We start from the raw sequence: 26147 nt of genomic DNA, 5'->3' as shown, positions 1-26147 counted from the left end.
GTTTATACTTCCCGTTGCCTTGGTAAAGTAGCCAACATAATCAAAGACCCCACCCACCCCGGACATTCTGTCTTCCCCCCCCCCCCCCCCCCCCCCCATCGGGCAGAAGATACAAATATTTGAGGATGTACCACTAGGCTCAAGGACAGCTTCTATCCATCCCACTGTTATAAGACTAACGAACAGTTCCCTAGTACGATAAGGTGGACTCTTCACCTCACAATCTACCTTGTTGTGGCCCTTGCACCTTATTGTCTACCTGCACTGCACTTTCTTTGAAACTGTAGGACTTAATTCTGCATTCTGTTATTGCTTGACCTTGTACTACCTCAATGTACTGTGTAATGAAATGATCTGTATGGATGGCATGCAAAACAAAACTTTTCTCTGTACCTTGGTACATGTGACAATAATAAACCAATTTACCAATTACTCATCAAGCTTCAGATATTGTAGTTTCATCCATTTTACTCCAACCTCTTTATTTCTGCTGGTTCACTGTATTCTTTCATCCAACTCTGATCCTTTGGTGAGTTAAGCTTCTCAGTGCAAATCTACTTTGAGGCATTCCTGCTGGTTTTAGATCTACAAGCTCCTAGAGTCACAGAGCAATACAACACAGAACAGGCCCTTCTGCCCAACCAGTCCATTGCCAACCACGGTGCCCACCCAGTTAGTCCCAATTTCCTGTATTTGGCCCATATCCACCCCCTCCCCCCATGTACCTATCCAAGTGCTTCTTAAATGATACTATTGTACCTGCTTCACCCACTTCCTCTGGCAGCTCGTTCCATACACTCACCATCCTCTGCGTGAAAAAGTTGCCTCTCTTAAATCTTTGCCCTCTCACCCTAAACCTATGCCCCCCTCCCACCCAGTTTTGGACTCCCCCACCCTGGGGAAAAGACTGTTACCGTCCACCTTATCTATGCCTCTCATCATCTTAAACACTTCTACAAGGTCGCCCCTCATTCTCCTATGTTCCATGGAATAAAGACCCAGCCTGGCCAACCTCTCCCTATAACTCAGGTCCTCGAGTCCTGGCAACATCCTCGTAAATCTCTGCACTCTTTCCAGTTTAACCGCGTCTTTCCTGTAACAGGGTGACCCAAACTGTACACAGTGGTCAGCAGGTCAGGCAGCATCCCGGGACAAGGGTTGCTTCACTTACTGTTATCTATATTGTATTGGTGCTGGAAGTGTGGCGACACTTGCGGGCTGCCCCCAGAACACTCTACGCAAAAAGATGTATTTCTCTGTGTGTTTCGATGTACATGTGACTAATAAAGAAATCTTATCTTAATCTTAAAAAACATGAACGGGTAGAAATGGATTGGGGATCTTAAACTTCGAAGAACAGCTCTCTGGAAGAACTTGTTCAAGTTTGTTCAAGTTTATTATCGATCTTTGTTCTCTGTTTATTGACACGGGCAGTCATCCCCAGGGTATAAATGCCATGAAAATCAGCTTTTTGCAGCAGCAGCTCAGTACGTTACAGACATGTCAAACCTAAGTTAACATGAACTTAAATTAACATAAATTGTACATAACTTACATGACAAACTAAACACAATGACACTGGTGCGAGGCCAGGAGGGAGAAATAAAAGTAGTCTGAGGTAGTGTTAAGGTTTTCAAGTTGATACATGAGGAAGAAATAGTCCGCTCCTAATTTCAAACTTTCCGATCATATCTTTGAGCTGGGACATTTTATGTCAAAACGTTGTGATTTTTAGTGCCTCTGAAAATGTGGAGTCCCACAATGACCAAGTAAAGACGAAGGATTTCTCTTCACGAGGGACATTAACGAACCAGTTAGGTTTTTACGATAATCCAACAATCTAATGGAGAGGAGACCTGATAGCAGTTTATAAGATTATGAGAGGTACAGGTAGAGTAGACAGCCGGTATCTTTTTCCCAGGTTAGAAATATCTTATACCAGAGGGCATGCATTTAAATTGAGAGGGGTAAGTTCAAAGGAGATGTGTGGGGCAAGTTTTTTACACAGAGAGTGGTGGGTGCCTGGAATGTGCTGCCAGGGGTGGTGGTGGAGGCAGATATCTAGAGGTGTTTAAGAGGCTCTCAGATAGGCACATGGATGTGCAGAGAATGGACGGGGGGGGGGGGCGGGGGGGGCGTTCGGACATAGTGTAGGCAGAAGGGATTAGATTAGTTGGGGCATTTAATTACTAGTTTAATCAGTTCAGCACAACGTGGTGGGCCGAAGGGTCTGTTCCTGTGCTGTACCATTCTGTGTTCAATGTATTGGTCATTTTTGTAGATGGTGCTTGATTGTTACTTCAAGGTTGTTTCCATAATCTTTGGACTGACATTCTGACTCAGGATCATTCAGGTCTCTAGATGGTACTTAACTGGTAATTCTGCAGAAAATTGATATCATCTTCTACAGATGTGCAGTGTGAGAATTCTGACTGGCTGCATCAGGGCCATGTGTGGAAGCTCCAAAGCACAGGAACACAGGAGGCTACAGAGTGGTGGACTCAGCCAGTTCCATCATGGGCACAGCTCTCCCCACCATCGAGGACATCTACAAGAGGCGATGTCTCAGGAAGGCGACATCCATCATCAGGGACACCCACCACCCGGGCCGTGCCCTCTTCTCAATGCTGCCATCAGGCAGGAGGTACAGGAGCCTGAAGACCCACACCTCAAGGTTCAACAACGTTCTTGAACCCACCTGAAAAACCCTGACACTACTTCAGACTGCATTTTTCATCTCCCTCTCAATGTTGCACTAGTGTCGTTATGTTTCTTTTGTTGTTTATTTTGACACGTGCAAGTTATGTACAGAATATAGAACATAGAACACTACAGAACATAGCACAGTACAGGCCCTTCGGCCCACAATGTTGTGCCGATATTTTATCCTGCTCTAAGATCTATCTAACCCTTCCCTCCCACATAACCCCCTATTTTTCTATCATTCATGTGTCTATCTAAGAGTCTCTTAAATATCCCCAATGCATCTACCCCCACAACCGGTGTGGTCCGACCAGAGTTCTATAGAGCTGCAACATCACCTCTCGGCTCTTGAACTCAATACCCTGATTAATGAAGGCCAACACTCCATACGCCTTCTTAACAACCCTGTCGACCTGTATGGCAAACTTGAGGGATCTATGGACGTGGACACCAAGATCCCTCTGTTCCTCCACTAACCTTGTCCTGCCATTAACCTTGTATTCTGCCTTCGAATTCGATCTCCCGAAGTGTATCACTTCACACTTATCCGGGTTGAACTCCATCTGCCTCTTCTCAGCCCAGCTCTGCATCCTATCAATGTCCTGTTGTAACCTACAGCAACCTTCTACACTATCCACAACACCACCAACCTTTGTATCATCAGCAAACTTACTAACCCACTCTTCCACATCCTCATCCAAGTCATTTATAAAAATCACAAAGAGCAGGGGTCCCAGAACAGATCCTTGCAGATCATCACTGGTCACTGACCTCCAGGCAGAATACTCTCCATCTGCCACCACCCTCTGTCTTCTATGGGTGAACCAATTCTGAATCCACACAGCCAAGTTTCCCTCTATCCCATGCCTCCTGACTTTCTGAATGAGCCTTCCATGAGGAACCTTATCAAATGCCTGACTAAAATCCATGTGCACCACATCCACTGCTCTACCCTCATCAATGTGCCTTGTCACATCCTCAAAGAATTCAATCAGGCTCGTGAGGCACGATCTGCCCCTCAAAGCCATGCTGACTGTCCCTAATCAGCCTATGCTTCTCCAAATGCTCATAAATCCTGTCTCTAATAATCTTCTCCAGTAATTTGCCCACCACTGAAGTAAGACTCCCTGGCCTGTAATTCCCAGGGTTATCCCTACTTCCTTTCTTAAACAAAGGAACAACATTTGCCACCCTCCAATCATCTGGCACTACTCCTGTGGCCAGTGAGGATGCAAAGATCCTCGTCAAAGGCAGTCTCTTCCCTCGCTTCCCTCAATAACCTTGGATATATCCCATCTGGCCCTGGTGACTTATCCATCCTAATGTTTTTCAATAGTTCCAGCACATCCTCTTTCCTCACGTCGACATGCCCCAGCGTATCGGCCTGTCGTATACCATCCTCACGAATGTCAAGGTCTCTCTCACTGGTGAATACTGAAGCAAAGTATTCATTAAGGACCTCCCCTACCTCTTCCGACTCCAGGCACATGCTTCCTCTTTAATCCCTGATCAGTCCTACCCTCACTCTAGTCATCCTCCTGTTCTTCACATAGGTGTAGAATGCCTTGGGGCTTCCCTTATCCTACTCGCCAAGGCCTTCTCATGCCCCCTTCTATCTCTCCTAAGTCCATTCTTAAACTCCCTCCTGGCTACCTTGTAACTCTCCAGAGCTCTGTCTGATCCTTGCTTTCTAAACCTTAGGTAAGCTTCTTTCTTCCTCTTGACAAGATATTCTACGTCTCTTGTCAACCACGGTTCCTTCACTCTACCATCCTTACCCTGCCTCAATGGGACAAACCTATCCAGAGCCCCATGCAAGTACTCCCTAAACAAGCTCCACATTTCTGCTGTGCACTTCCCCAAGAACATCTTTTTCCAAGTTCTGCTCCCAAGTTCCTGCCCAACAACATCATAATCCCCCCTCCCCCAGTTAAATACTTCCCCATATCGTCTGCTCCTATCCCTCTCCAAGGCTATGGTAAAGGTCAAGGAGTTGTGGTCACTGTCTCCAAAATGCTCTCCCACCAAGAGATCTGACACCTGATCAGGCTCATTGCCCAGTACCAGGTCGAGTATGGCCTCTCCTCTAGTCGGCCTGTCCACATACTGTGTCAGGAATCCTTCCTGTACACACCGAACAAACTCCGCCCCATCTATTTCCTTTACACTAAGGAGGTGCCAATCAATATTAGGGAAGTTGAAATCACCCATGACAATAACCCTGTTATTTTTGCACCTTTCCAAAATCTGCCTCCCTATCTGCTCCTCAGTGTCTCTGCTGCTGTTGGGGGGTCTGTAGAATACTCCCAGTAGAGTGATTGGTCCGTTCCCGTTTCTGACTTCCACCCACACTGACTCAGTGGACGATCCCTCCAGGACATCCTCCCTTTCTACAGCTGTGATACTGTCGCTGATCAGCAAAGCCACTCCCCCACCTCTTTTACCTCCGTCCCTGCCCCTTTTGAAACATCTAAACCCCGGAATATTCAGCAGCCATTCCTGCCCTTATGACAGCCAGTTCTCTGTAATGGCCACCACGTCATAGTTCCATGTACTGACCCACACTAAGTTCATCGCCCCTGTTCCTGATACTTCTCACATTAAAGTAGACACACTTCAGTCCATCCAACTGACTGCAATTTTGCCCTTTCAACTGCCTGTCCTTTCTTTACCTTCAATTTACCTTCATTTAACTATGTTTGTTCCCGTCTTGTAACGTACTGTGCTGCTGCTGCAAAAAGCTAATTTTCATGGCATTTAATATATATATAATATAAATTTTATCTTTATATATATACACACACGTATTTATACCCTGAGTATGTATGCCCATGGGAATAAACTTGGACTTGAACTTGAACATCATTGACCACTGACACTAATTAAACAAGGACACTGCAGGAAGGAGGGGTATGGCTTAACCTGGGTCAGTTCTTTCACAACCTGACCTTACCAGAATACATGACACACTTTCTTGCAGCTTCCACTGTCTGCGGGATTTGTATGTTCTTTTCCCACAGGTACTCACCACTTGCGCATTACATTTCCTAATGTCTTGCAACACTCTTCCTAATTTACAAATGTTCATTATAACTCGACAGGACGCACATCACACAGCCCTCTCCACTCAGGTCAACAAACCTCATACAAAGGTCTGTTCATGTCTTCCCTGTTGAATGGGCAAGAAAGTATTTTGCCCTCACACAGACAAGTAGGAAATATCAGCATCTATCGTAAAGGTAAGCAGATTTTAATTGGCAGTTCAACTGAAGTATTTATAGACCTTTTCTGCATCTGTACATGAGTGGGGAAAGAGTTTCTGTGAATATTTATGGTGTGAATATTCTGTAAATATTTCTTCAGGAATCCTCTGTTGTAAGTTTAGAGAAGGAGGGTGGGTGGTGGGTGGTGGGGGAGAGAGAGAAGAAATTTATTGAATAGTTAAATAAAGAAACATTGAATTCTTGATTTCTCAAACCTTCTGCCATTCTGTGAAAAAGACAAGAGAAGCGACGAAGATGGAGAATTTTTTACAGAATTCCTGGGTTCGTAGACTGTTCAGAAATCTGATGGCGGAGGGGAAGAAGCTGTTCCTGAATCGTTGAGTGTGGGTCTTCAGGCTCCTGTACCTCCTCCGATGGTAGTAACGAGAAGAGGGCATGTCCTGGATGGTGAGGGTCCTTAGTGATGGATGCTGCCTTCTTGAGGCACCGCCTCTTGAAGATGTCCCTGATGGCCGGAACAGTTAGAACGTAGAACAGCACAGCACAGAACAGGCCCTTCAGCCAACAATGTTGTGCCAACATAGCTATTCCCTCCTACCTACAGAATGCCCATATCCCTCTATCTTCATGTGCTCATTCAAGCCCCTCTTAAAAGCCCCCAATGAATTTGCCTCCACCACCCTATCAGGCAATGCATTCCAGACATCCACCACTCTCTCAGTAAAAAATGTACCCCTCACGTCTGTTCTGAACCCACCCCCTCTCACTTTAAATGCATGCCCTCTGGTATTGGATTGCTCAATAATGCTTGTATCTGTGATGGAGCTGGCTGAGTCTATAACCCTCTGCAGCCTCTTGCGATCCTGTGCATTGGAACCTTCATACCAGGCAGTGATGCAACTAGTCAGAATGCTCTCCACTGTACATCTGTAAAAATTACAAGAGCCTTTGCTGACATACCAAATCTCCTCAAACTCCTAACGAAGCAGAGCTGCTGGTGTGCCTTTCTCGTGGTTGCATCAATGTGTTGGGCCCAGAATAGATCCTCTGAGATGTTGACACCAGGAATTTGAAGTTCCTCACCCTTTCCACCGCTGACCCCTCAATGACTGTAAAAGAAACTTTAAGCAAGGAATATTCGTGGGGTTAAAGAAGGAAAATCCAAAACTGCCATCTACAATTGGTTTCCTGTGGCTGCTGATAACTAAGCTGGCTTAGCTAGTTGTTCTTTAGGTGACAAACATAAATTAAAATTAGCACTAGCAGATAAGTCGAATTTGTTTCAGAAGAAGCATACTTCTAACTGTGTGTTAATAGATGATAACTGCACATCACAGACAGCACCAGGGTCTGGAACTCGCTACACAAAAAGATTGTGGAGACAGAAACATTAAACAGTCATAGAACAGTTCAGCACAGGAACAGGCCACTCCGGCCTGCGATGCTGTGCCTTTCTAATTAAGCAAATGACGCCTAATCCCTTCTGCCTATGCAATGTCTCTCTCCCTCCATTCTCTGCACATCCATATACCCATCTAAGAGCCTCTTAAATGCCTCTGTCGTATTTGCCTCCACCACCAGCCCTGGCAGCACATTCCAGGCACCCACCGCTCTCTGTGTAAAGCACTTGCCCTGCACATCTCCTTTGAACTTTCCCCCTCTCACCTTAAATAAATGCCCTCTAGTATTAGACATTCTGACTCTGGGAAAAGGATCCCGGCTGTCTACTCTATCTGTGCCTCTCATCATTTTATAAACTTCTATCAGGTCTCCCCTCAGCCTCCGCTGCTCCAGAGAAAACAACCCAAAATTTGTCCAACCTCTCCTTATAGCTCATACCCTCTAATCCAGACAGCATCCTGGTGAACCTCTTCTGCACCCTCTCCAAAGCCTCCACATCCTTCCTGTAATGGTTCGGTTGGGTAACTCTTTATCAACGGGTGCAGACACAATGGGCCGAAGACCCTCCTTCTGCTCCATGCATTTCCCAAGGGTCTATAGTCATAAGTGACATCCTGTCTGTGTTGGGTTTCTCCAGTACAGAGGAGGCAACATTATCAGTGCTGAATTCAGTACAGTAGAAGAAGTGCGGGTGAATCACGGCTTCATCCAGAAGGAAAGTTATCTTACGGATAGTTTGGGCAATAGTTCCCAGGAACAGAACCCTGTCGTAACCAGGAATCATAGAGTCATAGAGTTATAGAGCACTACAGCACAGAAACAGGCCCTTTGGCCCATCTTGTTCATGCCGACTTGATCTTTTTGCCTGGTCCCATCTACCTGCACCCGGACCATATCCTTTCAAACCCCTCCCATCCATGTACCTATCCAAACTTCTCTTAAGTGTTGCAATTGAACCCGCATCCACTACTTCTGCTGGCAGCTCATTCCACACTCGCACCACTCTGAGTGAAGAAGTTCCCCCTCAGATTCCCCTTAAATATTTCACCTTTCACCCTAAACCTATGTCCTCTAGTTCTAGTCTCACCCAACCTGAGGGGAAAAAGTCTGCATGCAGTCACCCTATCTGTACCCCTCATAATTTTGTACACCTCTATAAGATCTCCCCTCATTCTCCTGTGGTTCAGGGAATAAAGTCCTAACCTGTTCAACCTATCCCTGTAACTCAGGTCCTCAAGTCCAGGCAACATCTGTGTAAATTTTCTCTGCACTCTTTCAAGCTCATTGATATCTTTCCTGTAGGTAGGTGACCACAACTGCACACAATACTTCAAATTCAGCGTCACCAACGACTTGTTCAACTTCAACATAACATCCCAACTTCTGTACTCAGTGCCCTGATTTATGGAGGCCAATGTGCCAAAAGCTCTCTTTACGACCCTATCTACCTGCAATGTCACTTTCGAGGAATTATGGATCTGTATTCCCAAGTCCCTCTGTTCTACCGCACACCTCAGAGCCTTACCATTCACTGTGTGAGTCTTACCCTGGTTTGTCCTCCCAAAGTGCATCACCTCACACTTGTCTGCATTAAATTCCATTTGCCATTTTTCAGCCCATTCTCCCAGCTGGTTAAGATCACGCTGCAAGCTTTGATAGCCTTCCTCACTGTCCACTGCGCCCCCAATCTTGGTGTCAGCCACAGATTTGCTGATCCAGTTTATCACATTCTCATCTAAATCATTGATATAGATGATAAACAACAACGGACCCAGCACCGATCCCTGTGGCACACCACTGGTCACAGGCCTCCAATCAGAGAGACAACCATCTACTAACACTCTCTGAACGCCAAGCAACTTAACCTTCTGGACCAGCCTCCCATGCGGGACTTTGTCAAAGGCCTTTCTAAAGTCCATGTAGACAATGTCCACCACCTTTCCCTCACTGACCTGCTTGGTAACTTCCTCGAACAACTCTATTAGATTGGTTAGACATGACCTACCATGCCCAAAGCCATGTTGACTTTCCCTAATCAGGCCCTGTCTATCCAAATACTTATATATCTTGTCCTTCAGAATACCTTCCAATAAGTTACCCACGACTGAGGTCAGGCTCACCAGCCTATAATTTCCCTGCTTATGCTGAGAACCTTTCTTAAACAACAGAACAACATTAGCTATCCTCCAGTCCTCCGGCACCTCACCCGAGGCCAAGGACATTGTAAATATCTCTGCCGGTCCCCTGCAGTTTCTGCACTAGCCTCCCACAAGGTCTGAGGGGACATGTCGTCAGGCCCTGGGGATTTACCCACCCTAATTCGCCTCAAGACAGCCAGCACCTCCTCTTCCGTAATCCGGATACAGTCCATGACCTCACTACTCTTTTGCCTCAGCTCTATAGACTCTGTGTCTGTCTCCCAAGTAAACACAGATGCAAAAAATTAACTTATGAAATAAGGCAGGACACTGCTTGAGTTGCCGTCCAAATGACCAGAGGTGTTATGATAGTGGTGAAGACTGAGTGGTTGTGAAAGAATTATCTACCTTCATTTCATTAGATGTTTGTAATTAAAAAGTTTAGAATTAAAACACTGGGCTTGGCTTAGCACTGAAGTTGTTTACATTTAGGGTTTGAATTATCTGTAGCTAACAACAGTCTGTTCAGACAGAGATACATATTTTTAACTCCAACCATATCTGGATAATGGGCAGCACAAACACGGATAAGTGTCAACAAGATCATGTCAAATAAAATCATTGGACAGGTTCCAGTAAATCCATGAACAGTGTTGAAGAGCAGAGGTGCAAGTCCATGACTCACTGAAAGTGGCTGCACAGATAGATAGGGTGGTTAAGAAGGCTTATGGAATGCTTGCTTTCATTAATTGGGGTATTGAGTACAGGAGTCAAGAAGTTATGATCCATCTCTATAGAACTCTGGTTAGGCAGCATTTAGAGTATTGCGTGCAATTCTGGTCACCTCACTATAGGAAGGATGTTGAGGCTTTAGAGAGGGTGCAGAGGAGGTTTACTAGGATGCTGCCTGGATTAGAGGGCATGTGCTATCTGGAGAGGCTGGACAAACTTGAGCTCTTTTCTCTGGAGCGGTGGAGGCTGAGGGGTGATCTGTTGGGTGTATAAAATTATGAGGGGCATAGATAGGGTGGACAAGCAATATCTTTTTCCCATTATTGAGCGATCCAATACCAGAGGGCATGCATTTAAGGTGAGAGGGGGTAGGTTCAGAACAGATGTGAGGGGTACGTTTTTTACTGAGAGAGTGGTGGATGCCTGGAATGTGTTGCCTGATAGGGTGGTGGAGGCAAACTCTTTGGGGGTTTTTAAGAGGGGCTTGGATGGGCACATGAATGAGAGGAAAATGGAGGGATATGAGCATTCTGTACGTGGGAGGGATTAGCTATGTCAGTACAACATTGTGGGCCGAAGGGCCTGTTCCGTGCTGTACTGTTCTATGTTCTATGTTCTGCTGGAGCCAGGGAAGTGGGCAAGGTTCTGAACGAGAGTTCAATCACTACTGAGAGTACAGAATCTGTAGGTTCCTGTTAGAATAAAAGGCAAGACAAACAGGTTTAGGGAACGTTGGTTATCGAGGGATATTGAGGCCCTGGTAAAGAAAAAGAAGGAGGTGTGTATCAGGTATAGGCAGTTTGAGGCGTGGTCATCTATGCATGGAGCTGAAAGAAATGAGGGAGATCTTATGTGGATTTTTTGCATCTGTGTTTACTTGGGAGACAGACACAGAGTCTATAGAGCTGAGGCAAAAGAGTAGTGAGGTCATGGACTGTATCCGGATTACGGAAGAGGAGGTGCTGGCTGTCTTGAGGCGAATTAGGGTGGGTAAATCCCCAGGGCCTGACGACATGTCCCCTCAGACCTTGTGGGAGGCTAGTGCAGAAACTGCAGGGGACCGGCAGAGATATTTACAATGTCCTTGGCCTCGGGTGAGGTGCCGGAGGACTGGAGGATAGCTAATGTTGTTCTGTTGTTTAAGAAAGGTTCTCAGCATAAGCAGGGAAATTATAGGCTGGTGAGCCTGACCTCAGTCGTGGGTAACTTATTGGAAGGTATTCTGAAGGACAAGATATATAAGTATTTGGATAGACAGGGCCTGATTAGGGAAAGTCAACATGGCTTTGGGCATGGTAGGTCATGTCTAACCAATCTAATAGAGTTGTTCGAGGAAGTTACCAAGCAGGTCAGTGAGGGAAAGGTGGTGGACATTGTCTACATGGACTTTAGAAAGGCCTTTGACAAAGTCCCGCATGGGAGGCTGGTCCAGAAGGTTAAGTTGCTTGGCGTTCAGAGAGTGTTAGTAGATGGTTGTCTCTCTGATTGGAGGCCTGTGACCAGTGGTGTGCCACAGGGATCGGTGCTGGGTCCGTTGTTGTTTATCATCTATATCAATGATTTAGATGAGAATGTGATAAACTGGATCAGCAAATCTGTGGCTGACACCAAGATTGGGGGCGCAGTGGACAGTGAGGAAGGCTATCAAAGCTTGCAGCGTGATCTTAACCAGCTGGGAGAATGGGCTGAAAAATGGCAAATGGAATTTAATGCAGACAAGTGTGAGGTGATGCACTTTGGGAGGACAAACCAGGGTAAGACTCACACAGTGAATGGTAGGGCTCTGAGGTGTGCGGTAGAACAGAGGGACTTGGGAATACAGATCCATAATTCCTCGAAAGTGACATTGCAGGTAGATAGGGTCGTAAAGAGAGCTTTTGGCACATTGGCCTCCATAAATCAGGGCACTGAGTACAGAAGTTGGGATGTTATGTTGAAGTTGAACAAGTCGTTGGTGACGCTGAATTTGAAGTATTGTATGCAGTTCTGGTCACCTACCTACAGGAAAGATATCAATGAGCTTGAAAGAGTGCAGAGAAAATTTACACAGATGTTGCCTGGACTTGAGGACCTGAGTTACAGGGATAGGTTGAACAGGTTAGGACTTTATTCCCTGAACCACAGGAGAATGAAGGGAGATCTTATAGAGGTGTACAAAATTATGAGGGGTACAGATAGGGTGACTGCATGCAGACTTTTTCCCCTCAGGTTGGGTGAGACTAGAACTAGAGGACATAGGTTTAGGGTGAAAGGTGAAATATTTAAGGGGAATCTGAGGGGGAACTTGCCAGAAGGGGACATGAGAAGGCCTTGGCGGACAGGATTAAGGAAAACCCCAAGGCGTACTACAAGTATGTGAAGAACAAGAGGATGAGATGCAAAAGAATAAGGCATATCAAGTGCAGCAGTGGGAAAGTGTGTATGGATCCAGAAGAAATAGCGGAGGTACTTAATGAATACTTTACGTCAGTATTCACTATGGAAAAAGATCTGGGGGATTGTAGTGAGGACTTGCAGCAGGCTGAAAAGCTTGAGCACGTAGATATTAGGAAAGAAGAGGTGCTGAAACTTTTGGAAAGCATCAAGTTGGATAAGTTGCCGGGACCGGATGAGATATACCCCAGGTTGCTGTGGGAGGCGAGGGAGGAGATTGCGGAGCCTCTGACGATGATCTTTGCATCATCGATGGAGACGGGAGAGGTTCCAGAAGACTGGAGGGTTAGAACCATAGAAGCATAGAACAATACAGCACAATACAGGCCCTTCGGCCCACCATGTTGTGCCGCCCTTCAAACCACACCTAAGACTATCTAACCCCTTCCTTCCACATATCCCTCTAACTTAAATTCCTCCATATGCTCATCTAGCAATCTCTTGAACGACCAACGTATCAGCCTCCACCACCACCCCAGGCAGCACATTCCATGCACCAACCACTCTCTGGGTGAAAATCCTCACTCTGACATCTCCCTTGAACTTCTCACCCATTACCTTAAAGCCATGTCCTCTCATTTTGAGCATTGGTGCCCTAGGAAAGAGGCGCTGGCTGTCCACTCTATCTATTCCTCTCAATATCTTGTACACCTCTATCATGTCTCCTCTCATCCTCCTTCTCTCCAATGAGAACAGCCCTAGCTCCCTTAGTCTCTCCTCATAATCCATACTCTCTAATCCAGGCAGCATCCTGGTAAATCTCCTCTGCACCCTTTCCAACGCCTCCACAATCCTTCCTATAATGAGGCGACCAGAACTGGACACAGTACTCTTAAGTGTGGTCTAACCAGAGTTTTGTAAAGCTGCATCATCACTTCGCGGCTCTTAAACTCGATACCCCGACTTATGAAAGCTAACATCCCATAAGATTTCTTAACTACCCTATTAACTGTCATTGATCTGTGGATATGAACCCCCAGATCCCTCTGCTCCTCTACACTGCCCAGAATCCTGCCATTTACCTTGTACTCTGCCTTGGAGTTTGTCCTTCCAAAGTGTACCACCTCACACTTCTCTGGATTGAACTCCATCTGCCACTTCTCAGACCAGCTCTGAATCCTATCAATATCCCTCTATAAGCTTCGACAGCCCTCCACACTATCCACAACACCAACAATCTTTGTGTCATCTGCAAACTTGCTAACCCACCCTTCCACCCCCTCATCCAAGTCATTAATAAATATCACAAAAAGTAGTGGTCCCAGAACCGATCCCTGTGAGACACCACTAGTCACAGCCCTCCAATCCGAATGCACTCCCTCCACCACAACCCTCTGCTTTCTACAGGCAAGTCAAATTTGAATCCACATGGCCAAGCTTCCCCGGCTCCCTTGGCCTCTGACCTTCTGAAGAAGCCTACCATGTGGAACCTTGTCACACGCCTTACTAAAGTAGACCACATCCACTGCACTACCATCATCAATCTTCCTGGTGACCTCCTCAAAGAACCCTATCAGGCTTGTGAGGCAAGATCTTCCCTTCACTCTTAAGTGTGGCCTAACCAGAGCTTTGTAAATGCTGGCTGTCCCTAATCAGTCCAAGTTTCTCCACATGCTCATAGATCCTATCTCTTAGAATCCTTTCTAACAGCTTACCCACCACAGGTGTAAGGCTCACTGGTCTGTAATACCCTGGACTATCCCTACTACCTTTATTGAATAAGGGGACAACATTCGCCACCCTCCAATCCTCCGGTACCATTCCCGTTGACAATGAGGACTCAAAGATCCTAGCCAACGGTTCAGCAATCTCCTCCCTCACCTCACGAAGCAGCCTAGGAAATATTCCGTCAGGCCCCGGGGACTTATCTGTCCTAATATTTTCTAACAGCTCCAACACATCCTCTCTCTTAATATCTTCATAATCTAGAACATTACCCTCACCTACACTGTTCTCAGCATCATCAAGACCCCCCTCCTTGGTGAATACTGAAGAGAAGTATTCATTGAGAACCTCACCCACTTCCACAGCTTCCAGGCACATCCTCCCACCTTTGTCTTTAGTTGGACCTACCTTTACTCTAGCCATCCTTCTGCTCTTGACGTATGAGAAAAAAGCCTTGGGATTCTCCTTAACCCTATTCGCCAAAGCCTTTTCATGTCCCCTTCTTGCTCTCCTCAGCCCTTTCTTAAGTTCCTTCCTTGCTACTCTATATTCCTCACGAGTCCTGTCCGATCCTTGCTGCTTACACCTTATGTATGCTGCCCTCTTCTTCCTAACTAGTTGTTCCACCTCTCTCGTCACCCATGGTTCCTTCACCCTGCCGTTCCTTCTCTGCCTCATTGGGACAAATTTATCCCTAACATCCTGCAAGAGATCCCTGAACATCGACCACATCTCCATAGTACATTTCCCTTCAAAAATGTCATCCCAATTTACACTCTCAAGTTCTCGCCTTATAGCCTCATAATTCGCCTTTCCCCAATTAAATATCCTCCCATCCTCTTTGCTCCTCTCCCTGTCCATGACAATTCTAAAGGTTATGGAGCAATGGTCACTGCCCCCCAAATGCTCACCCACCGATAGATCTGTCACCTGACCCGGTTCATTACCTAAAACTAGATCTAATATGGCATTCCCTCTAGTCAGCCTGTCAACATACTGTGTCAGGAATCCGTCCTGGACACACTTAACAAATTGCGCCCCATCTAAACCTTTGGCACTAAGTCGGTGCCAATCAATACTTGGATAGTTGAAGTCTCCCATTATAATAACCCTGTTATTTTCGCATCTCTCCAAAAACTGCCTCCCAATCTGCTCCTCAGTATCTCTACTGATACCAGGGGGCCTATAGAATACTCTCAGGAGGGTAACTGCCCCTTTCTTGTTCCTAACTTCTACCCATATTGACTCTAGAGAGGATCCTTCTACATTATCCACCCTTCCTGCAGCTGTAACTGTGTCCGACCAGTATCGCCACCCCTCCTCCTCTTCTCCCCCCCTCCCTATCCCTTTTAAAACACTGAAAACCAGGAATATTCAATATCCATTCCTGCCCTGATGTCAGCCGTGTCTCTGTAATAGCCACAATATTGTAGTCCCATGTACTTATCCAAGCCCTCAGTTCATCTCCCTTATTCCTGATGCTTCTCGCATTTAAGTAAATGCACTTTAGCCCATCCACCTTTCTACTTTTATAGCCTGTACTCTGCTTCTCCTTCCTCAAAGCCTCTCTACCTGTCAGATCTGACTTTTCCCCATCCCCTTCTTCCTCTGACCTACTCCTCCGGTTCCCATCCCCCTCACAAACTAGTTTAAACCCTACTGAACCACCCTAGCAAATCTTGCCGCAAGGATATTGGCCCCCCTCAGGTTCGGTTGTAACCCGTCCTCTCTGTACAGGTCCCACCTTCCCCAGAAGAGATTCCAATGATCCACAAATCTAAAACCCTCCCTCCTGCACCAACGTCTCAGCCACGCATTTATCTGCCACCTCCTCCTATTCCTACCTTCACTATCGTGTGGCACTGGCAGCAATCCCGAGATCGCTACCCTCGAGGTCCTGTTCTTCAGCCTTCTGCCTAGCTCACTAAACTCACTTTTCAGGACCTCATCTCTCTTCCCACCCATGAACCACAATCTGGCTGTTCTCCCTCACGCTCAAAAATCCTGTGGACCCGATCAATGACATCCCGGACCCTGGCACCTGGGAGGCAACATACCATCCGGGATTCATGCTCACTGCCACAGAACCTCCTATCTGTTTCCCTGACTATCGAGTCCCCTATCACTACTGCCTTCCTCTTCTCCTCCCTTCCCTTCTGAGCAGCAGGACCGGTCCCAGTGCCACAGGCCTGGCTACTGCTGCTGGGCCCCGGCAGGTCATCTCCCTCAATAGCCTCCAAAGCGGAAAACCTGAGGTGAACGGCCTCCGGGGTCCTCTGCTCGATCTGCCTGTTCGTTTTCTTTTTCCTTTTCCCTCCCCTGACAGTCACCCTTCTATCTACTTCCTCGACTCCAGAATGACCTGCTCTAAGGGGAGGGGGGGAGGGTGACCGTTTCCTGATGTACAGTATCTACACAACTCTCCCCCTCCCTGATGCTGTGCAGTGTTTGAAGCTGCATCTCCAGCTCATCAATTCTGAGCTGAAGTTCCTCCAGCCTCAAGCACTTACTACAGATGTGGCCATCGTGGACCGCAGCAAGGTCCACAAGTTCCCACATCAAGCAGCTGCAGCACACCACCAGGTCCTCCATCTGAACGAATTCCTTTCTTTCTCCCCCTAGTTTTTCCGATTTAAAAATTTGTAATAGATAACAGGTAAACCTTACCTTTACCTACCTACCTACCTACCAGATACTCACCTGCCTTGCCCCTTTACGCCGAAGCCCCTTAAGCCAAAGCCCAACCACCCTGCTCCCTCTCACTTAGCTGCCCGCTCCAACACTGTCTGCTGGATATGGCGGTTTGCTTTTTAAACTGCCCGCGCTATGCCTGCAGTCCAGCCCGCACTCTTCCCAACTAAAATTTATAAAACACTTAAAAAAGAACCTTATAAAAATCTAACCTTAATAATCACAACCCTATTAAAAACTGACCCTTATAGTTAAAATCCTATTAAAAAAATAGATAAAAAAGAAAAACTTATCTGCTTCGAAGTCTTCCGAAGCGAAACCCACGAAGCCTCCAAAGTTTTTTTTCTCTCTCCACGCTTTTATCCTGAAGAGATAGCCCAGGAAATTACAGACCTGGAAATTACCTCAGTGGTTGGTAAGCTGATGGAGAAGATCCTGAGAGGCAGGATTTATGAACATTTGGAGAGGTATAATATGATTAGGAATAGTCAGCATGGCTTTGTCAAGGGCAGGTCCTGCCTTACGAGCCTGATTGAATTTTTTGAGGATGTGACTAAGCACATCAATGAAGGGAGAGCAGTAGATGTAGTGCATATGGATTTCAGCAAGGTAAGGTACCCCATACAAGGCTTAGTGAGAAAGTAAGGAGACATGGGATCCAAGGGGACATTGCAATGTGGATCCAGAACTGGCTGGCCCACAGAAGGCAAAGATTAATTGTTGAAGGTTCATATTCTGCATGGAGGTCGGTGACCAGTGGTGTACCTCAGGGATCTGTTCTGGGACCCTTACATTTTGTGATTTTTGTAAACGACCTGGCTGAGGAAGTGGAAGGATGGGTTAGTAAGTTTGCAGATGACTCAAAGGTTGGGGGTGTTGTGGATAGTATAGAGGGCTGTCAGAGGTTACAGTGGGACATAGATAAGATGCAAAGTCGGGCTGAGAAGTGGCAGATGCAGTTCAACCCAGATAAGTGTGAAGTGGTTCATTTTGGTAGGTCAAATATGATGGCAGAATATAGTCTTAATGGTAGGACTCTTGGCAGTGTGGAGGATCAGAGGGATCTTGGGGTCCGAGTCCATAAGATGCTCAAAGCAGCTGCACAGGTTGACTCTGTGGTTAAGAAGGTATATGGTGTATTGTCCTTCATCAATCGGGGAATTGAATTTAGGAGCCGAGAGGTATTGTTGCAGCTATATAGGACCTTGGTCTGACCCAGCTTGGAGTACTGTGCTCAGTTCTGGTCACCTCACTACAGCAAGAATGTGGAAGCCATAGAAAGGGCACAGAGGAGATTTACAAGGATGCTGTCTGGAATGCGGAACATGCCTTATGAAAGCAGGTTGAGGGAACTTGGCCTTTTCTCCTTGGAGAGACGGAGGATGAGGGGGGACCTGATAGAGGTGTATAAGATGATGAGAGGCATGGATCAGGTAGATAGTCAGAGGCTTTTCCCCAGGGCTGAAATGGTGGTCACAAGAGGACATAGGTTTAAGGTGCTGGGGAGTAGGTATAGAGGAGATGTCAGGGGTAAGTTTTTTACTCAGAGAGTGGTGAGTGTGTGGAATGGGCTGCCGGCAATGGTGGTGGAGGCGGATACGATAGGGTCTTTTAAGAGACTGTTGGATAGGTACAAGGAGCTGAGAAAAATAGAGGGCTATGCGTAAGCCTAGTAATTTCTAAGGCAGGGACATGTTCGGCACAGCTTTGTGGGCTGAAGGGCCTGAATTATGCTGTAGTTTTTCTATGTTTCTATGTTTCTATGAACTACTTCACTCAGAGGGTGGTGGGAGTGTGGAACGAGCTGCCAGGGGAAGTGGTGGATGTGGGTTGAATTGTAACATTTAAGAGAAGTTTGGATAGGTACATGGATAGGAGGGCTTTGGAGAAATATGGTCCGGGTGCAAGTAGATGGGACCAGGAAGAAAGATCGTCGGCATGGAATAGATGGGCCGAAGGGCCTGTTTCTGTGCTGTAGTGCTCTATAACTCTATGACTCTATGATTCCTGGTTACGACAGGGTTCTGTTCCTGGGAACTATTGCCCAAACTATTCGTAAGATAACTTTCCTTCTGGATGAAGCCGTGATTCACCCGCACTTCTTCTACTGTACTGAATTCAGCACTGATAATGTTGCCTCCTCTGTACTGGAGAAACCCAACACAGACAGGATGTCACTTATGACTATAGACCCTTGGGAAATGCATGGAGCAGAAAGAGGGTCTTTAGCCCATTGTGTCTGCACCCGTTGATAAAGAGTTACCCAACCGAACCATTACAGGAAGGATGTGGAGGCTTTGGAGAGGGTGTAGAAGAGGTTCACCAGGATGAGCCTGGATTAGAGGGTATGAGCTATAAGGAGAGGTTGGACAAATTTTGGGTTATTTTCTCTGGAGCAGCAGAGGCTGAGGGGAGACCTGATAGAAGTTTATAAAATGATGAGAGGTACTGATAGAGTAGACAGCCGGGATCCTTTTCCCAGAGTCAGAATGTCTAATACTAGAGGGCATTTATTTAAGGTGAGAGGGGGAAAGTTCAAAGGAGATGTGCAGGGCAAGTGCTTTACACAGAGAGCGGTGGGTGCCTGGAATGTGCTGCCAGGGCTGGTGGTGGAGGCAAATACGACAGAGGCATTTAAGAGGCTCTTAGATGGGTATATGGATGTGCAGAGAATGGAGGGAGAGAGACATTGCATAGGCAGAAGGGATTAGGCGTCATTTGCTTAATTAGAAAGGCACAGCATCGCAGGCCGGAGTGGCCTGTTCCTGTGCTGAACTGTTCTATGACTGTTTAATGTTTCTGTCTCCACAATCTTTTTGTGTAGCAAGTTCCAGACCCTGGTGCTGTCTGTGATGTGCAGTTATCATCTATTAACACACAGTTAGAAGTATGCTTCTTCTGAAACAAATTCGACTTATCTGCTGGTGCTAATTTTAATTTATGTTTGTCACCTAAAGAACAACTAGCTAAGCCAGCTTAGTTATCAGCAGCCACAGGAAACTAATTGTAGATGGCAGTTTTGGATTTTCCTTCTTTAACCCCACAAATATTCCTTGCTGAAAGTTTCTTTTACAGTCATTGAGGGGTCAGCGGTGGAAAGGGTGAGGAACTTCAAATTCCTGGTGTCAACATCTCAGAGGATCTATTCTGGGCCCAACACATTGATGCAACCACGAGAAAGGCACACCAGCAGCTCTGCTTCGTTAGGAGTTTGAGGAGATTTGGTATGTCAGCAAAGGCTCTTGCAATTTTTACAGATGTACAGTGGAGAGCATTCTGACTAGTTGCATCACTGCCTGGTATGAAGGTTCCAATGCACAGGATCGCAAGAGGCTGCAGAGGGTTATAGACTCAGCCAGCTCCATCACAGATACAAGCATTATTGAGCAATCCAATACCAGAGGGCATGCATTTAAAGTGAGAGGGGGTGGGTTCAGAACAGACGTGAGGGGTACATTTTTTACTGAGAGAGTGGTGGATGTCTGGAATGTGTTGCCTGATAGGGTGGTGGAGGCAAATTCATTGGGGGCTTTTAAGAGGGGCTTGGATGGGCACATGAATGAGAGGAAAATAGAGGAATTATGGGCATTCTGTAGGTAGGAGGGAATAGCTATGCCTGCACAACATTGTGGGTCGAAGGGCCTTTTCTGTGCTGTACTGTTCTATGTTCTATGTTCTATGTTCTATGTTCTATGAAAATAAAAAAACAGTGGATGCTGGAAATCTGAAATAAATACAGAAAATGCTGGAAATGCTCAGCAGGTCAGGCAGCATCTGTGGAAAGAAAGACAGTTAACATTTCAGGTTAAATGTTAACTGTTTCTCTTTCCACTGATGCTGACCTGCTGAGTGTTTCCAGCACTTGGAGATACAACAGACTGAATTATTAGTTTTATTTCTGATATGTCCATGACTGGCTGGAGAAGGTGCAGAAAAGATTCCTCAGGATGTTGCCTGAACTGGAGGGCTTGAGTTACAAGGAGAGACTGGACAGGCTGGGACTATTGGTATTGGTATTGGTTTATTATTGTCACTTGTACCGAGGTCCAGTGAAAAACTTGTCTTGCAAACTGATCGTACAGGTCAATTCATTACACAGTGCAGTGACATTGGGTTAGTACAGAGTGCATTGATGTAGTACAGGTAAAAACAATAACAGTACAGAGTGAAGTGTCACAGCTACAGAGAAAGTGCAGTGCAATAAGGTGCAAGGTCTCAACAAGGTAGATCGTGAGGTCAGAGTCCATCTCATTGTATGAGGGAACTGTTCAATAGTCTTATCACAGTGGGGTAGAAGCTGTCCTTAAGTCTGGTGGTACGTGCCCTCAGGCTTCTGTATCTTCTACCCGACAGAAGAAGAGAGAAGAGAGAATGTCCCGGGTGGGTGGTGTCTTTGATTATGCTGGCTGCTTCACCAAGACAACGAGAGTTAAAGACAAAGAGTCCAAGGATGGGAGGCTGGTGCCCGTGATGTTCTGGGCTGAGGGGCTGAGGAGTGACCTTACAGAGGTTTATAAAATCATGAGGGGCACTGATAGGGTGGGTGGCTGCAGTCTTTTTGCCAGGGGAAGGGAGACTAAAACTAGAGGGCAAAGCTGAGGGGGGAAAACTTAAAGGGGACCCGAGGGGCAGGTTTTTCACACAGAGGGTAAATTGGTAAATTGGTTTATTATTGTCACATGTACCGAGGTACAGTGAAAAACTTGCCTTGCATACCGTTCGTACAGATCAATTCAATACATTAGTATATTGAGGTAGTACAGGGGAAAAACAATAACAGAATGCAGAATAATGAGCTACAGTTACAGAGAAAGTGCAGTGCAGGCAGACAATAAGGTGCAAGGTCATAACAAGGTAGATTGTGAGGTCAAGACTCCATTTTATGGTACTAGGAAATGGTTCAATAGCCTTATAACAGCGGGATAGAAGCTGTCCTTGAGCCTGGTGGTACGTGCTTTCAGGCTTTTGTATCTTCTGCCTGATGGGAGAAGGGAGAAGAGAGAATGTCCATGGAACGAACCGCCAGAGGAAGGGGTAGAGGCGGATACAATTATAACATTTAAAAGACCTTTGAACAGGTACATGGATAGGAAAGGTTTAGAGGGATAGATGCCAAATTGCTCTGCCCAAGACTGAAAGAAGTTGCAGAAAGCTGTGAAAACAGGCCAGCCCATCATGCAATCCATCCTCCCCTCCATTGACACTGCAGCTAACGTAACCAAAGACCACTCTCTCCCTGTCATTCTCTCTTCTCCCTCTTTCATTGGGGAGAAGATACAAAAGGTTGAGAACACGTACCACCAGGCTCAAGGACAGCTTCTGTCCCGCTATTATCAGACACTTGAACGGACCTCTCACAGGCTAAAAGATGAACTCTTGATCTCCCAATCTACTTCGTCGTGGCCCTTTCACTTTATCTGTCTGCCTGCACTGCACACTCTCTGTAACTGCAACACTATATTCTGCATTCTGTTTTTCTTTTTACTACCTCGATGTATTTATGTTTGGAATGATCTGTCTGAATGGCACGCAAACAAAAGCTTTTCACTGTACCTCAATACATGTGACAATAATAAACCAATTATCAATCCCAAACACAGGCAACTTGGTCAGCATGGACAAGTTGGGCTGAAGGGCCTTTTTTCTGTGCTGTATAACTGTGTGAAGTAAATGAAATCTATGACACACTGGGCCAGACTATTGAGATCCAAAGGTCACATATTAACCCTGCTTTTATCCATCAGTCTCATTTGTATTACACTGCTCATCCCCCGAGATGTTATTGGTCTAGCAATGTGCAACATTCGGAGAAAGTCTATCAGAATAATACCTGGAACATGTAGGGTGTCTCCTGAGGTAAGGTTGGACAGTCTGGACTCTTTCCTCTTGTAGGAGAATCTAGAGATTTTGGGGTAGTGTAGCGGTCAGTGTAACGCTTTACAGCACCGGTGATCTGGGTTCAATTCCGGCCGCTGTCTGTAAGGAGTTTGTACGTTCTCCCTGTGTCTGTGTGAGTTTCCTCCGGGTGCTCCGATTTCCTCCCACATTCCAAAGATGTATGGATGGGTTAGGAAGTTGTGGGTATGCCATGTTGGCGCCGGAAGTGTGGCGACACTTGCGGGCTACAGCAGAATATTCCACGCGAAAAGATGCATTTCACTGTGTGTTTCGATGTACATGTGACTAATAAAGAAATCTTATCTTATCTTATCTTTTAAGATAAGGGTCACCCCTCTGAGACAGAGGTGAAGCAATATTGTTCCACAGTGTGGTGAGTCTGTGGAACTCTCTTCCCCAAGGACAGCTTTTATCTCACTGTTATCAGACTCTTGAGCAGTTTTGGTTAGGCTGCACTTGGAGTTCTGGTCGCCCCTTTACAGGAAGGATGTTGAGGCTTTGGAGAGGGTGCAGAAGAGGTTCACCAGGATGCTGCCTGGATTAGAGGGTATGAGCTACAAGGAGAGGTTGGACACACTTGGGTTGTTCTCCCTGGAGCATCTGGCATGTTAGATAGACACGTGAATGTGCAGGGAATGGAGGGATATGGATCATGTACAGGCAGAAGGGATTCATTTAATCCAGAGTCGTGGTTGGCACACACATGGTGGGCCGAAGAGCCTGTTCCTGTGCTGTACTGTTCTGTGTTCAGTGTTCAAAGGGCAGTGGAAGTAGAGTCTTTGAATATTTTTAAGACAGTGGGAGATGGATTGATAATCAAGGGGGTGAAAGATTTTCATATTTGTTTATGACACAGAAGGGGGCTATTTGGTCCATCAAACCTGTGCTGGCTCACAGAGCAATACCACTCCCCATTAGTTTCCATGTCACCTATTCTTCCAATATTCCCATCAATTCTACCGCTCACCCACACACTGGGGACGATTTATAGCGGCCAGTTAACCCACCAACCCCGCACGTCTTTGGGATGTAGGAGGAAACTGGAGCACCCGGGGGAAACCCTCAGGGTCACTGGGAGAACGTGCAAACTCCACACAGGCAGAGCCGGAGGTCGGGATCGAATCTGGGTCGCTGGAGCTGTGAGGCAGGGATTCTACCCGCTGAGCCACTGTGCTTTCCCATTTCTGCTTCCCTCGGGTTACTGTGATATGCAGAGGTGTGGAGTAATGGTTAAAGTTAGATCAGTTATAATCTTATTAAATGATGGAGGTGGATATCCAGAGTTATAGAGTCATAGAGTAATACATCATGGAAGCAGGCCCTTTGGCCCAATCCGTCCATGCTGACCAAGGTGCCCATCTAAGCTAGTCCCATTTGCCAGTGTTTGACAGTGTATTCTAATCCTGCTCCTGATTCCTATGCTTGGACAAACAATATCTTTTTTCCTATTACTAAGCGATCCAATACCAGTAGTGTAGCAGTTAGTGTAATGCTTTATAGTGCCGGTGGACCAGGTTCAATTCCGGCCACTGTCTGTAAGGAGTTTGTACGTTCTCCCTGTGTGCCTGCGTGGGTTTCCTCCGGGTGCTCCAGTTTCCTCCCACATTCCAAAGATGTATGGGTTAGGAAGTTGTGGGCGTGCTATGTTGGCGCCAGAAGCGTGGAGACACTTGTGGGCTGCCCCAGAACATTCGAGGCAAAAGATGTATTCCACTGTGTGTTTCGATGTACATGTGACTAATAAAGATATCTTATCTTATTCATTTAAGGTGAGAGGGAGTAGGTTCAGAACAGACTTGAGGGGTATGTTTTTTACTCATTGGTGGACCAGCTGAAATGGTTACCTTGGAACTGATTCACCTGAAGCCCACTTTATTCTAATCATCTGATGTATTTCTGTGTTTCTTTCAGGGATGGCTGGCCAGAACATCGAACTCAGTGAATTTGACTTTGGGGATGAGTTTGAAAATTACACTTATGGAGAATACCCATTAGTTGATCTTGCCACCGCCCCTTGCACTCCTCTGGTTAACGGAAATTGGATCAACATCATGTTGGCTGTTGTCTACAGCCTGGTGTGCTTCCTCGCCGTGACGGGGAACCTGGTGGTAATGACCGTCATACTTTACAACCGACGCACAACGTCGACTACGGACGTCTACCTGCTCAATCTGGCCACAGCCGATCTGCTCTTTGCCCTCTTTCTGCCCTTCTGGGCAGTAGATGCCATATCAGGGTGGGTGTTTGGTGATGCCATGTGTAAGGTTGTCAGCATGTTACAGGAGGTGAACTTTTACAGTGGGATCCTGCTGCTGGCCTGCATCAGTGTGGACCGTTACCTGGCCATTGTCCACTCTGCCCAGTCCCACAAGCAGAAGAGGCCGTTTCTGACCAAACTGATCTGTGGTGTTGTGTGGGTGATGGCCGTTCTGCTATCCTTACCCGTTCTCTACAAGGGCAAGTTCACTTACTCCAACAGAATCCTGTGTTATGAGACCCTCGATGCTGAATCGGCTGCAACCTGGAGAATCACCACCAGGTTCCTGCGTCACGTCGTTGGGTTCCTCATCCCACTGGGGGTCATGGTCTTCTGCTACAGTGTCACCATCCACAGACTGTGTCAGACTAAGGGTTTCCAGAAACAGAAAGCCATGAAGGTCGTTATCGCCGTGGTGCTCGCTTTCCTGGTCTGTTGGCTGCCTCACAATGTAACTGTGTTCACCGACACTCTGTTGAGGAGCAAACTCATCGCCGACAGTTGTGCCAGGCGCCACCTCATCGACAGCGCTCTGTCTGCCACCCAGAGCCTGGGATTCCTGCACAGCTGCATTAACCCAATCTTGTACGCGTTCATCGGGGTGAAATTCCGGAGGAACTTAATCAACCTCTTGGCTGATAAAGGGCTCATTAACCAAAGTGCCAAAGCACATTATCAGCGATCGGTGTCCTCGTCCTCTGAATCTGGACTCATTTCATCCACAATATAGACTGCCAGTGATGGCAAAACCTCGACCAATCAGAATACGGTCAAATCAAAAGTCTAAAGAAAATGTATGAGCCATGGTTGTTTCAGAAGTGAAGAGATTTTTTTTCTCTGAAGGTGAATTGTGTTGTTATCAAGCATGATGGTCAGTAAGGTTGCTTGAATATTTTTGGTTCTGCTCTTTGCAATGACACCTCTATCTTGCATTATCCTCTCCAAAAATTCAGTTGTGCAATATTCAGAGATTGAAATAAAAAACAGCAAGTACTGTTGGCTTGA

At 46.4% G+C, this 26147-nt stretch overlaps 1 protein-coding gene across 3 annotated transcripts; it reads left to right on the top strand.

The window, feature by feature from the left end:
- The first annotated feature begins 5812 nt into the window (after window positions 1-5812).
- LOC127569726 (C-X-C chemokine receptor type 2-like) lies at window positions 5813-25891 on the top strand. 3 transcript variants are annotated; one of them, XM_052014555.1, is made up of 3 exons: window positions 5820-5942; window positions 6204-6374; window positions 24797-25891. In XM_052014555.1, exons 2-3 carry the CDS (start codon window positions 6341-6343, stop codon window positions 25870-25872), a joined length of 1110 nt encoding a protein of 369 aa, XP_051870515.1. In that variant the 5' UTR covers window positions 5820-5942; window positions 6204-6340; the 3' UTR covers window positions 25873-25891. The 3 variants fall into 3 exon arrangements, with proteins under 3 accessions (XP_051870508.1, XP_051870515.1, XP_051870525.1); XM_052014565.1 differs by lacking the exon at window positions 6204-6374 and adding an exon at window positions 20051-20211 and having other exon boundaries at window positions 5868-5942; XM_052014548.1 differs by lacking the exon at window positions 6204-6374 and having other exon boundaries at window positions 5813-5942.
- The last annotated feature ends 256 nt before the right edge of the window (window positions 25892-26147 follow it).

The sequence above is a fragment of the Pristis pectinata genome, chromosome 1 (assembly GCF_009764475.1).
Source record: "Pristis pectinata isolate sPriPec2 chromosome 1, sPriPec2.1.pri, whole genome shotgun sequence".
Taxonomy (NCBI): domain Eukaryota; kingdom Metazoa; phylum Chordata; class Chondrichthyes; order Rhinopristiformes; family Pristidae; genus Pristis; species Pristis pectinata.
Note: the sequence above shows the minus strand (reverse complement) of the source record. Positions and strands in the feature narration are given on the sequence as shown.

Excerpts from the sequence above, each read along its gene's own strand:
- LOC127569726 (XM_052014548.1), top strand. The coding sequence starts at position 5,864 with ATGTCTTCCCTGTTGAATGGGCAAGAAAGTATTTTGCCCTCACACAGA. Across the intron at positions 5,943-24,796 it reads TATCAGCATCTATCGTAAAG|GGATGGCTGGCCAGAACATC; the intron begins GTAAGCAGATTT and ends TGTTTCTTTCAG.